The sequence below is a fragment of the Silurus meridionalis genome, chromosome 15 (assembly GCF_014805685.1).
Source record: "Silurus meridionalis isolate SWU-2019-XX chromosome 15, ASM1480568v1, whole genome shotgun sequence".
Taxonomy (NCBI): Eukaryota; Metazoa; Chordata; class Actinopteri; order Siluriformes; family Siluridae; genus Silurus; species Silurus meridionalis.
This window is the reverse complement of record NC_060898.1, coordinates 3,665,787-3,678,880: the sequence shown is the minus strand read 5'-3', so window position 1 is coordinate 3,678,880 and position 13,094 is coordinate 3,665,787. Positions and strand designations below refer to the sequence as shown.

Genomic DNA, 13,094 nt, shown 5'->3' with positions numbered 1-13,094 from the left:
TGTGTGTGTGTGTGTGTGTGTGTCAAGGACGTGTCTAACACGCACAGTGTGTATTCATACAGTTAAATAAATACACCCAGTGTACTTCAGTAAAAAAAAAAAAAAAAAATACACCGATAATTAATTTTGTTTATATTATAATCCGCTTTATAGATAATAAATGCACTTCCAGAAGTAAACACTAGTACATTTGGATGTGTATCATGTGTTTGTTCATAAAAAACTGAGATCTATTTCCTTCTTGAAGCTTAAAATTCACCCAATGCACCCAAATGAAGCTACATAAAACAGCAAATAAACAAAAAAATGTATATATAAATAAATAAGTAAATAAAGTCTCAGCAAACATGCACTGAAGCTGGCATGAATACTCCTGAAGCAATACTCCTATATTGCTTTAATGCTTACAAAATGAGGCTGTGTACATAAATAATAAAAACACACTTCAAAATCAAAGATGGAAGAAAAATACATCAATAGACTTTTATTCATTATCTTCTCTTTAAACATTTTTTTTTTGCCTTGTGCACATTTTTTCCCCCCGACTCGTCGAGTTGTAAAAACACTCAGGTAGTGTGTATAAAAAAAAGAGGGCACCACCAAAATAATGACGTTAAGTCCACACATACACACACAGGTTTTCTGACATTTACATAAAATGTATTCTCTCTATAAGATTTTCAAATGTGTACATATTTAATATATAAAATACATTTTAAAAGTGATGGTTATTCATTTAATATACGTTTTTTGACCACAATCTGTTCTATTTGTTCAAGATTTTTTTTTTTCTTAACAATGATCCATGAAGGTTTCATGTTTAAAAAAAAAAAAAAAAAAAAAAAAAAATTAAGGAAAAAAAAAAAAAAAGTCGACTCGCAAAAGTCTTTCACAGAAAGACTCAGGAAAGGCAACGGTGTTCCCGACTACTGCCCTGTCTCAATCGTCTTCCCCTGACTGGAGCTCAGAAACGACGCTGCTAATGAAAATGATTGTACTTCAACAGCAGGAGCGCTAGCGACGTACGAAGGCAGGGAATAAATTACAGTTGCTGAAAAAGAAAACATTGACAGCGTTGCCGATGTGATGTGCGCATAAGCTATAAATCACAAAGCAAAAGACACAATCCAGAAAAAAAAATAAATTCATACTTCACCCACTAGCAGAGGAAAAAACAAACGTATCCACTGACGGCAATGTCTGTGTTTCGCTAAAAAACATCACGTTCGTGCGTTTGTCTGTCTGCAGTCATCAGTCCCTCTGTGATCATCGTGGCATTTTATGGCACAGAAAAACTATAAGTTAAACTCTGCTACCAGACAGTCTGTTTTTTTTTTTCTTCCGTTTGCTCTTCAGCGTACTTCAGTCCACCGCAAACAACAGCTCATCACATAGTCCATACTGAAAGAACAAACTTTTCCCCCACCAAGATCTTTAAAACGCTTTACATGGACTGCTACGAAAAATAAAAAAACAGTACAAACCAAGCGAACATCCAAGATCCTCAAGAGGCTGATAAATAGTTTAATATCTTTACACTTTGTTAAAGTTCTGAGGCGACTCTCCGAATGCGGCCTGAGCTCGGACCTCGCTTCTGCTCAAAACTCTGCTTCGTCACGGAGAAGAAAAAAAAAAAAAAAAAAAAACGAGGAGCCAAGAAAGACGGCACAAAACAGAAAAGAGCAAATGAATAGAGACAGACAGGAAGCTGCAATGATGACCAGTATGTAGAGTGAGGTTTAACACAGACAGCGAGAGAGCGGAGAAAGCTAGCTCCAGAGTCCGGCGTAATTTCCGTGCAGCCCCGAGCAAAGGGGTCCTCCGGCCACGAACAGCTTGGTTCCGGAGTCGTCGTAGCAATGTGTGTAGACGGCGTTGGGAAAGGAGCTGATGTCTGAGAAATAGCTTCGCCACGTTTCGTCATGGTTCTAGGACGTGAAGGAGAGAAAAAGGGACCGTTTCGAATTAGATTCTGTTTCGAGTTCTCGAATCAGCATCAGGTGCACATTTTGAAATCACTTAGATTAGGGTTCTTTCCTCATATCTTAGATTCTATTTGCTAATATGTGCATGTTGATGTATATACATACCAGCCAGCCTCTGCCTGTGGTGAGTTTAAGGATGCCGTCTGCAGGGGTTTTCCGGAACCCGCCGGGTGCACTGGGTGGGCAGTCAAGAAAACGCTGCGCCCTGATGTCGTAGAAGAGAAGGGAGCCTTGTCCTGTCCCTACTGTCACAATGTGCTCATAGAAGCTGACGGAGCGAATTCCTGTTCACACATTTACACACACGGGATTCAGCGACTGCATGGAAAGTCTATAAAGAAATAAGCGATATTTTTGAGACGTACCGCTGCCACGTTCTCTGGAGCTTACAGACTTTATGTTTTGGGAAGACTGCCGAGGATCGAGGAAGGACACGTGTGCTTGGGAGCCGACCGCATACACGGACCAGTCTAGTCCATACGCCAGGCACACGTTCTCCTTGCAGTAAGGAAGCTTCGTCGAAAGCTCCTGAACGGCAAGAAGAAGAGCATGATAAGAACAAGAGCATATTCAAAGGAATAAACACATGGGGCAAAGCTGTATGAGGAAGTAAAGCCGTTTTCTTAATTCCGCTCCTGCGCCGAATTTCTGACCACCAGCTCTCGCGTTTTCTTTGTCACAGTTTATAAAGATTGTTGATATTCGTTACATTTTTACACAGACATAAATCATTAAACTGATGCTAAAGTGAAGTACCACACATGACAAACAGCTTGGGATTATTTTTTCTTATTTATTAGCCTACACAGTAAAAACGAGACAACGTTAACCCAGAACCCTGGTGCTACACTAAACAACACAGAGCAACACAACGCAAGGATACATTAAGTGAATCGAGTGCAACCTAGTGCAAACAGTACAGACAGGACAGACAGAACACATAACAGAAGATAGCGCCGACCAGTAAACCTACTGTATACTTTGAATATACAGTACTGTGCAAAGACTCTACAGCCCTCTACAAGGAAGAATACTCTACCTTACACAGGTTGTCCTCGGCCTTCCATAAATGAAAATATCCATCCAGAGACACAGCACCCAGCTCCTGGGGGAAAATGAAAAATTTATGTCTAAAAAAATAAATAAATACTCAATGTCATATACATCATTTATACATTAAGAAGATGCGACAGAGACTGACCTTATGGCTGTTATTGAAGGCTAGGGCGCGTACTTTGCAGTTGTACGGGTGAGTGTACTCTTTAGGGATGTCTTTAAGGGCACGGTGGGAGATGTGGGCGTAACTGGGAACCCCTTCCTCAGCCTGCTGTTTCTCTGCCAAATTTAGCACCTCTTCAGAGACTTCCCACAGACCCATGGAGCCATCCCGAGAACCTAACACAGAAAAGACCGGTATGAAATCATACTAGTGAGTAGGGGTGTTAATGATACACGTATTCATACCAACAAGTTTCAGTAGAGGGCTTTTGGTTGGTGTTGTACAAAAAGCAATCCTTTATACGAGCGGAACATGAAATCTGAGCTGCCTAGCAAACACATTAAGGTGCGGACTGCGAGTTTGTTAAGTCTCCGCCTCGCACATGAGCGCAGTGTTAATGATTTTTTTTATTATTATTATTTTTATTATTATTATTAACCTTGAAAGGTTTATGGATGTGGTGCGGGAAGACATGCAGGTACAGTAAAACCCTGTTGTACGAGCAACTAATAGTACAAGCAAACGGAGATACGGCGACCCTATTTCAAATTTTGAAGTTCCCCTTTTTCGGCAGAGGGTAACATCAGGCGGTTAGTTGATGACGTATCGCTCGGTCGCTCCATTTGTTCAGTGCAGCAAAAACGTAACTTTTTTTAGCGTTAGATTTTTATTTTACTAGAAATCTTGAAAAACGTCTCCCAAGAAAATCCGTTATGGTGCTGTGAAAATTTTTTTTTTAAAAGAATTACTATTGAAACCAAGAAGGTTATGAGCACTACCACATGGGTAAGTGTTCAATTATGTTTACATTATGGTAATTTGCTAAATTGCTAAAATAAAATAATTTGTTAAAATAGGCTACAAAAAAGCAATAAGCGATCGAATGAGGTCTCGGAACAGATTCAATCGCATTTACATTCATTCTTATGGTGAAAATTAGTTTGAACGTACGAGCAAATGGACCTACGAGCTTTTTCTCAAAAATGAATTATGTTCTTTGCAACAGGAAAAGAAAAAAAAAGCAATTTAATGTTTTGCATTTCTTCTTAAACCGGACCGTGACTTAAAAACAAGAGATAGTACCAAACCGAGAATATAAACACCGCCTATTAATTACTATTGAGCCGACACCCTTTTTAAAGCAACATATACAAGATCCATGTACTAATTAAGGAAACTAGATCAAGAATATCATGAAGAACATAGTATTCTTTGTTAAACCCAGTCATAAATACTATAGGCATTAAAGCAAATCCAAATTTCCAAGTCCACTTCTGCCTTAATCATTTTGAGCTTCTAGTTGTTTATGTACTTTTTGTGGGTGTCACCAAAGGCAAATGAGCCCTGTTAGAAAAACATCTGTTGCACGGGTGATCAGTGTATGGATGCAAGTACAAAGAAAGCCGGCTTGTGCAAACATTACGCATCATTACATCCAGGGAAATATAATAATTACATGTAATTTTTTTTATATTCAATTTGCTAAGCAGCCTAAAAAAAAAAACTATGCCCAGGTCGTCAGTCTTCCCATTACTGAGCATCTTTATAAAAAAAGGCTGCTCAGAGATTCGCGGTGCCTAGCGGCGTTTTAGCGAAGCTGCCTATTATAAAGATTTTTTGCATTGCAAAGATCAAGAAAAAAAATAAAAAATTGGTTGAAGTTGACCGACCCTCATGATCATATATAAACCACGAGCATTTATGATGTGCAAGTTGTTTAGTTCATGTCAGCAGAAATGGTGCTAAAGCAGCATTTTTTTGTATTAAGAAAAAAAAGACCATGCTCCGCTGTTTTCTTTTTCTGAGCTACATAGATTTGTAGTATGGAAGATCTGCTGAGCAGGCAGCCATTAATCAGGGTGGATGCAGGCCTGTTACCTGATACAGCCATTGTGTCACTGATCCAGGCAATGGAAAAAATCCAGTCGTTGTGACCATCCTGAAAATAATAATAATAAAAACCAGAATTAATATTTCTCATTCTACTTAATATAAAAAAGCATAATTCTAACATTCTGGCATTTATAGACCTGCAAAATCAAATGATGTACGTTAGAGTGCAGACTCACGTCTCCGACGCAGACGGGGTCTAGTGTGGGCAGTCGATAGACAGCTAGGCTGTTAGGGTTATCTCCTCCGGTGGCCAGTAGGGTGCGTGACGGGTTGAGCTCGATCGCGTGGATGCCACAGCCCTGCTGCGCATCCAGTCCGCCAGCTAACTGGTTCTGAAAGACCGGGTTGCCTATCACGCCCATGGAGCCTCCGCCATGTCCCTCTCTGTCCTTCAGCATCGGGATCCGCGTAATCTGGCCCGTGAGAACATCTACCACAAAAAGCTGCAGAAACAAAAAACACAATCCCATAAATCATTACGGTGGAAAAAGATCAAATAATTAACTCGAACAGTTTCCAAATCTCACCGTGTTGCACTTGGTCCCGCAAACCACCTGACGCTGATTGAGCCACTGAGAGGCGAACACCTTGTTGAGGCAGCCCAAGGAAAACTCGCGTTCTTTGAGGATTCCCGGGATGCGGCCTGCTGCAAAGCCACGCAAGCTGCGCTGGAACCTCCATTCGTGCTGCTTCTGCGGACGAAATTCCCGCCCGCGAATGGCGGACACCATTGACTGACGGCCCTGCCACCACTGCTGGGCATGACGTGATGAAGAGGATACACGGGCACGCTTATACACAGACTGGCACCAATCAAGCTGTTGAAAGGGAAGGAGAAAGGCACGCTCAGCAGCTGTTCCCTCATTATTTCTCAAGATTTTAATGAGCCTCGTTTATACTGAATCTTCGCAGAATCCACAGATTTTCCTTTTTTAAAGTAATTTGACATAAAGGAACATTAAATATCCTTGTAACAGAAACATATGGTCTTGACATCATTTTAGCAAGACGGTGCAGCTAATTAACTACTATACAGAAATTAAATCATTTCTTTTTGCAAAGAATAAAAACGTAGGCTTAACGACCCAAAAAAAAAAACCAACTCCGAGTGAAAACATTAACTTGTCATGTATGTTCACGACCGAATATTTCCCGTGACAAGGATCAAGATAATAATGAACAATATAGGTCGACCGATTTTCCTGATAGCTAGGTTGGATCGCACTTGCCAATAATCAATTAAATCAATCAATAGTTTTAAAAATAGATACTGGATAAAAAAAATATAATAATAATAATAATAGTAATAAAACTTTAAATAAACTTCAGTGATTCGCCTCTAGAGGCCGCTCTCACACTGTATAACGCAACCCGGAAAAACTATCAGCATGCATGAATCAGTCGACCACTAATAAATGAGGTTAAAAATGAATAAATGAAATAAGCTCAAAGCTGCAAAGTAACACAATAGTAAATAGTATACACAAGCTAGTAATAGTGCATTAGAAAACATTAGGCTTTTTTCTCTCCCCCCTTTTAAATGGTTTTGACATTTGGATGATTCAAGTCCACGTTTTTAGGAAGCTCCGCCCCAAAGATCTTTCATGGCCCAAATAATGATTATAAAATTACTTAACAGAAATACATCCAATCTAGTATTAAGCCAAAGGATCAGCATTCCAAACATGACTTCACCTTAGTTCAGTCACAGTTCCATTGTTAAATAGTAATTACATATTTAAAAAATCAAGTACAAAATTAAAAGTTATCTAACATTATATATATAAAAAAAGAAAAAAATATTATATATATACACACAAATTATATTATTAGTAATTATATTTTGGTAAAAATGGCAAAATCTTTGAAACCTCCAAAGTTAAAACAGATTTACGTCTGAAATTCAACACTTCATAAGTAATTTTAAAAGTGATTACCAGTACCAGAAATGTCCTGGTGTGAGTATTTCGCAAGTGCCAGCGGTTAAAACTGCACAGCTGATCAAATTAAACCATACCCACAATACACATACCCACATTAATGATCTGTATCCAAGCAGAACCTGAAACATGCTTTTAAACAGTCATGGAAAATCCATCTGTACACAAACGTAATGACTGATCCGCGTACAAGTATGCGTGACGTGTCGACACGTGGAACGTTCGGTCAATAAACATCTGAAAGTGTGCAGGCTGGCTTTGAGGTATTTTTTCGCTCTCCTGCAGACAGCGATTATCCGAAATGTTAGAGCAAGCTGTCTGGGATGAAGATCGTTTGATCTTTACAGCTGAAATAAAAAGTTGGATGTGGTTTGCCAGACAGTTTGTGACAAAAATAAAGACAAATTGGAGACTCTCTGTATGCTGGCTGTGTGTGTTGCCTGTCATACTCTGTTTGTTAAAGAAGCATGAGCTCTCAGGAGGTTATCAGGTGACTACAGTCTCCCTTTTCTTACAATGTGACAAACAGCCAGTGATTCAGAAGAATCCCTGATCTGAGGACACTCTTCAAACAGAACAGAATGCAAACTGGGTGGAGATTTGAATATTTGCACAAAAGGCTGCATCTTTGTACAGATGTAAGTGGAAGTGGAAGTGTCATAACTCCAGTGTGACAGACTGCTAATTTTTATGCCCGGAAACAATGACACCCAAACACTGATTTAGATAAACATCGCAGAAACATGTGTGATTATTCATGTTAGTCCATACAAAAACTACATCAGGGAGTTCTCATATAGGAAAATACATCAACAAAGTGGTGTCATGTAGCCTGTTATCAAGATACTGATTTTCTATCTTTTATAGAAATGAATAACTTTAGATTGAAGGTTTAAAGGCTTGTGGTTTGACAAAAAAATATATATGACCAGGATTATTAGTTCAAAAGAGCACTTTGGTAGTTTTTTAATCCCGCAATCTCTACAGTTCTTGGAGTGCTTTGGAGCTCATGATGTTTTAAATCCTTGTGTCAACTATTTGCTTATTCAATAAAAACGTTTTAGAAAACCTTTTTTTTTTGGTAAATGAAACATTTACAAAATTTGATTATAGCAGGGGTTCACAACCACTGGGCACAAACCGGCCCACCCTGATGTCCTTGTAAAAATTGGGGAACCCCCCCCGAAAAAAAGGTTGCTGGTTCATCTTTTTATTGCTTATGGTCCTGAAACTTATAAATCTTTCTTCATTCAAACTGAACATTCAGACGAAGTACATCGACTCCAGAATACGGTATCATGACTTGAATTGAATAGTCACCAGAGTGTATCTTTACACTTATACCAGCTTAGCAAGCAAAGTCCACAGCCTTGAAGTAAGACTTCCTGACAGCTGCGAATATATAACTTTGAGTCAAAACACTGATATCCACTGGACATGACTGGAAATTCAGAAAGAAAGAAAAATGCATTTGCATCATTTGAAATATAATTGTTACACTCCTACCAGCTTGGAAGGTAACGAAGAAAGACTTACTTATTGTTGCAAAGCACTGACACTGGAGACTCCTTCCACAAATGTTTAATAAGCATCTCCTCACTATTTTTATTATATATATACACACACACACACACACACACACACACACACACACAGTACTCTGCTGTTTTCTTTGTTCTTTGTTTAGTATCATGACTGGAACTGAACTGTGACCGGACTGTACCGTTACAATCTGAAAAACTTGGAAAGCAAATCCACGGGTTTAAAGAAAGACGTACTGAAGGTTGCAAACTGCTGACACTGGAGACTCCTTCCAGAATAAAAGCAAAGTCTACAGTCTTGAAGAAAGACCTGAGGACTGCTGAAAAGCACAAAGACCAGAGACTCCATCCAGAAATGTTTAACATTTCCATACAAAATATTTCCTTTACATAAAAACCTATACACAACTTTGGGTCAAAATATCAATGTCCATTAAGTGTCACTGGAAACTAACAAATCACATACACCATGTTTTCATCATGGACTTTGCTTTAAAGACTTGAGGATTCCATTAATATAATAAAAATCTAAAGATTTGCTCGATCCCATTTTCAATGCAATGATCAATTGGGAACGAAGATGGATACAAACATCAATTAAACACTACTGAACTTATTACATGATCAGCAGGTTGTTCAATTAGCAATCAAGATCCCACCAATTATTAGAGAATATATTTATCTTCAAATTAGTTGTTTATTATAATAACTATTATTATTCTTTTGCCAACTGATCACAAATAACCGAGCACCTTTATTATTCATTAACTAGCTCCTGGGGTATGCTAGCATGTCTAAGCTAATCAGGGTCACAGGTGTTAGCCTAGTTATATAAGCGTTAGCCAAATCCCTGCAAGATGTTTTTAATGCTCGACACAAACGTAAAAAATATTTATTTTTTATCAGAATTATTACTTTTTACAATTATTTACAAAATGCCCGAACAATACTTTATAGCGCTAGTCAGTCAGCGAGCCTGTCACTGTTAGCGACGGTAGTCAGGGAAACTCCGGGTTATTATTATGGTCTGGCGCCCTGGTGTATATGTGTATGGAGCTCCTGAGGGTCTTCAGAAAGCGGACAGTGAAGGTTGCAGGTGATAATCACGAGATATAAAACAGAAATACAGGGCTAGTTATCGTTGAGCAGCGCGCACGGATGCTAAATGCGAGCCCGGGTTGAGCTGAGACCTACCTGTTGTTCCTTGAGCTCCCCTGCCTTTCTTTTCCTGCTAACTGTTTTTCTCGCCATAATCCGACACACACAGGTCCCTCACCCACATGGAGGGCAGCACGGGCGACGCTGGAAAGTGGGGCATATAACGGCGCTGGCGGCGGGGCAGTAGGGCAGGGGGGAGGTTGTATTGGATTAAACCGGGATGGATGTGAAACGTCCTCCGAGGCCTTGTTGTCAACCATCCGGAGTCGCTATGGCTGAACTGTTTGCGCTTCCGTACTCTTAGCCCCGCCTCTCCTAATGACGACATCAACGTCCGGTATTTATTTAAAATTGTTATTATTTATTTTGTTGTTTTGTTTCCAATTTACAACATGGTCCAATGTAAGGTCGAACATGTAAACAATATATATAAAATGTAAAAAAAAAGACAAACGATTTCCACATCCGTATTCTGATAAGACGCGCCTATTGGCTCACAGCTTGCATCGATTTACATGCCCTATGCTGATTGGATAGATTATAAGTGACGATTAACCAATTAGCGGGTATTTCCGGTTTCCAGTGTTAATCATAGAAAAATGTGATCTTACCACAAAGCTGGAGGCACAAATTCCTATAGGATGTTTTACGATGCGCTATAATAAAATTGCTTTTACTTGGAAACTCAAACCTGTTCTAGCATGGCAATGCCTCTGTGCATAAAGTGAGAACCTTAATGATATGGTTTACATGGTTGAGTGGCTTGCTATGAAGCTCTGATCTTAAAACCTTTGTGATGAATTGCACCACAGGTCTCCTCACCTACATCAGTACCTGACTCTACTAACACCCTTGTGGCTGATGAACACAAATGTCACACTCCAAAATCTAGTGGAACATCATTCCAGAAAAGTGAATGGAATTATAAGAGCAAATTGGTACCAAATGTGAAACATGATGCTCAAAAAGCACATACCAATGTTATGACCAGGTGTCTGGAAAACATTGCTGCAAAATACTGTGGTAGCCATGCTGGTTTAATGTGCCCTGGAGGTTAGAACCAAAATTTCAAATTTGAACTCAGATTAAAGGACATTTTTCCACTGATCTTTTGTCCATTCCTTGTGTTTTATGACCTAAACAAGTTTCATCTGCTTGTTGTTTTTCAGTAATAATGGTTTCTTTGCCTGACTCATGCAATCTTCTCTGAACAGTGTGTGCTGAAATATGTCTACCACTTGAACTTTGAGAAATATTTATGTAAATCAACAGTTTCTAAATCTGGTCATTCTAATAAATGTTTCCTTTGCAGCAGAGGTAGCTCTTGGTCTTCTTTTCATTGGTAGGTCCTTATTAGAGCCTGTTTTATCATAGCATTTGATTGTTTTGAAGACTGCACTTGAGGATACATTTAAAGTTCTTGAGACTTTTTGGATTGTCTGACAATGTACCAAAATAAACCTGGACAAGGCATACCTGTGAATTGAAGGAGAAGGTGTGTCCATATATATTTGACTGATACTTTATTTACTGTATATATATACAGTACAGACCAAAAGTTTGGACACACCTTCTTATTCAAAGAGTTTTCTTTAATTTCATGACTATGAAAATTGTAGATTCACACTGAAGGCATCAAAACTATGAATTAACGCATGTGGAATTATATATGGAATTATATACATAACAAAAAAGTGTGAAACAACTGAAAAATGTCATATTCTAGGTTCTTCAAAGTAGCCACCTTTTGCTTTGATTACTGCTTTGCACACTCTTGGCATTCTCTTGATGAGCTTCAAGAGGTAGTCACCTGAAATGGTCTTCCAACAGTCTTGAAGGAGTTCCAATCAAATTTCTAGTTCTTTTATAAGTTGGTGAACCTGTTGCGCAAAACACTGTTTTCCATTTCAACCTAATCTCCATCTACAGACTTTATAATCAATAACCTAAACCACAAAGAATAAATAGCAGCTTTCACCATTGGTTCCCTAAAACAAAAGCACAAAACCTTTTTTTTTTGTTTACCATTTTGTCACAATTAGATGTAATAAAGAAAGCAAACATCTGGAATCAAAGTCCCAAAATGCATTACAGCTACTGGATGATGCCTGTCAAACACCTAGTTTGAAAACCACTTAGTCTCTAAAGTTTTTGAGACACACGTTCCTTTTGTTTGTATGTAATTGGGGAATTAACAGTAAGATTCATGTTGAACAAACAAATATATAAATGTACAGATGTTTCACTTTACTTTCATTGAAAAATCCTCCCTAAGCATAACTCACAGCTTTACACACACCTGAGATCCGGACTGTTTGTTTCTCCAAACATTTGGCTAAAATACTTTGCCGTACCTCTTGTTAAACTTACAAAAGGTGGTCTTGACTGGTTGGAAATTTCGTTCTGACCTTATGATCCAGTTCATCCACAAACAGTTCAATAGGGTTAAGGTGCAGTGACTTGTGTGGTGAAGTCGTTCCCAATTATCCACAGTCCAGACAGAATTGCATGGTGTTAAAGTATGGAAATGGTATGATATGGTTCAGTATTTCTTTCACCTGGAATACATCTCCAACCTTCCTTGCCCTAAAACAACCCAAAACCATTAAACTAACATCTCCATGTTTGACTACGGCAGTGAAAGCGTCTGCTAAAATCTTCTCTCCTGTTCTCTGTCCTACACAAATTTTTCAGTTAGAGCTAAAGATCTTACATTTGGACAACATAGAACTTTCTTCCACTGTCCAATCCCCTACCTTTTATCTAGTTAGTTGCATATGAATTAACAGCAGCATTGAGTAAAAGACAGGAGGTGGAGCTGGAGGTAGCAGAGCTGAAGATGTTGAGGTTTTCGTTTGCAGTGACGACGATGGACAGGATTAGAAATGAGTTTATTAGAGGGACAGCGCACGTAGGACGTTTTGGAGACAAGGTGAGGGAGGCAAGATTGAGATGGTTTGGACATGTGCAGAGGAGGGACATGGGGTATATCAGTAGGAGAATGTTGAGGATGGAGCCACCAGGAAGGAGGAAAAGAGGAAGACCAAGAAGGAAGTTCATGGATGTGGTGGAGACGGATGATCCGCTGTGGCGAATGAGAGAATCCGAAAGCAGTAGATGGAGTTGCATATGAATAAAAGAAACATGCAGGTGTCTCAAAAACCATTTAAAAGACAAGGGCTTTCCACATTTTTACCAGCCACGTTATATAATGTAATTAAATGTTACGTTTTGAAGACTAGCTAGCTAGCGATCTACAAAATGATTAGCATGTTCATGTCTGGAAGTGGTATTAGCTTAAAAGCTGAAGCTCTGGACATCTAAATAGAGTGTGCAGACAAAGGTCACACAACATTAT

The 13,094-nt window shown here is 38.9% G+C and overlaps 1 protein-coding gene across 1 annotated transcript; it reads right to left on the bottom strand.

Moving 5' to 3' along the window:
- Positions 1-368: 368 nt before the first annotated feature.
- On the bottom strand, positions 369-10,003 carry dcaf12 (DDB1 and CUL4 associated factor 12). Its single transcript, XM_046867804.1, has 9 exons — positions 9,773-10,003; positions 5,625-5,915; positions 5,274-5,540; positions 5,083-5,143; positions 3,187-3,380; positions 3,025-3,090; positions 2,351-2,513; positions 2,091-2,269; positions 369-1,928 (listed from the first exon to the last, which is right to left on the bottom strand). Exons 1-9 carry the CDS (start codon positions 9,827-9,829, stop codon positions 1,770-1,772), a joined length of 1,437 nt encoding a protein of 478 aa, XP_046723760.1. The 5' UTR covers positions 9,830-10,003; the 3' UTR covers positions 369-1,769.
- Between the last annotated feature and the right edge of the window lie 3,091 nt (positions 10,004-13,094).

Coding starts and splice junctions, on each gene's coding strand:
- dcaf12 (XM_046867804.1), bottom strand. CDS start 9,829: ATGGCGAGAAAAACAGTTAGCAGGAAAAGAAAGGCAGGGGAGCTCAAG. Junction 2,514..3,024: donor CCGAGGACAACCTGTGTAAG/GTAGAGTATTCT, acceptor CTTGCCGTTCAG/GAGCTTTCGACGAAGCTTCC. Junction 2,270..2,350: donor CTCCAGAGAACGTGGCAGCG/GTACGTCTCAAA, acceptor ATGTGTGAACAG/GAATTCGCTCCGTCAGCTTC.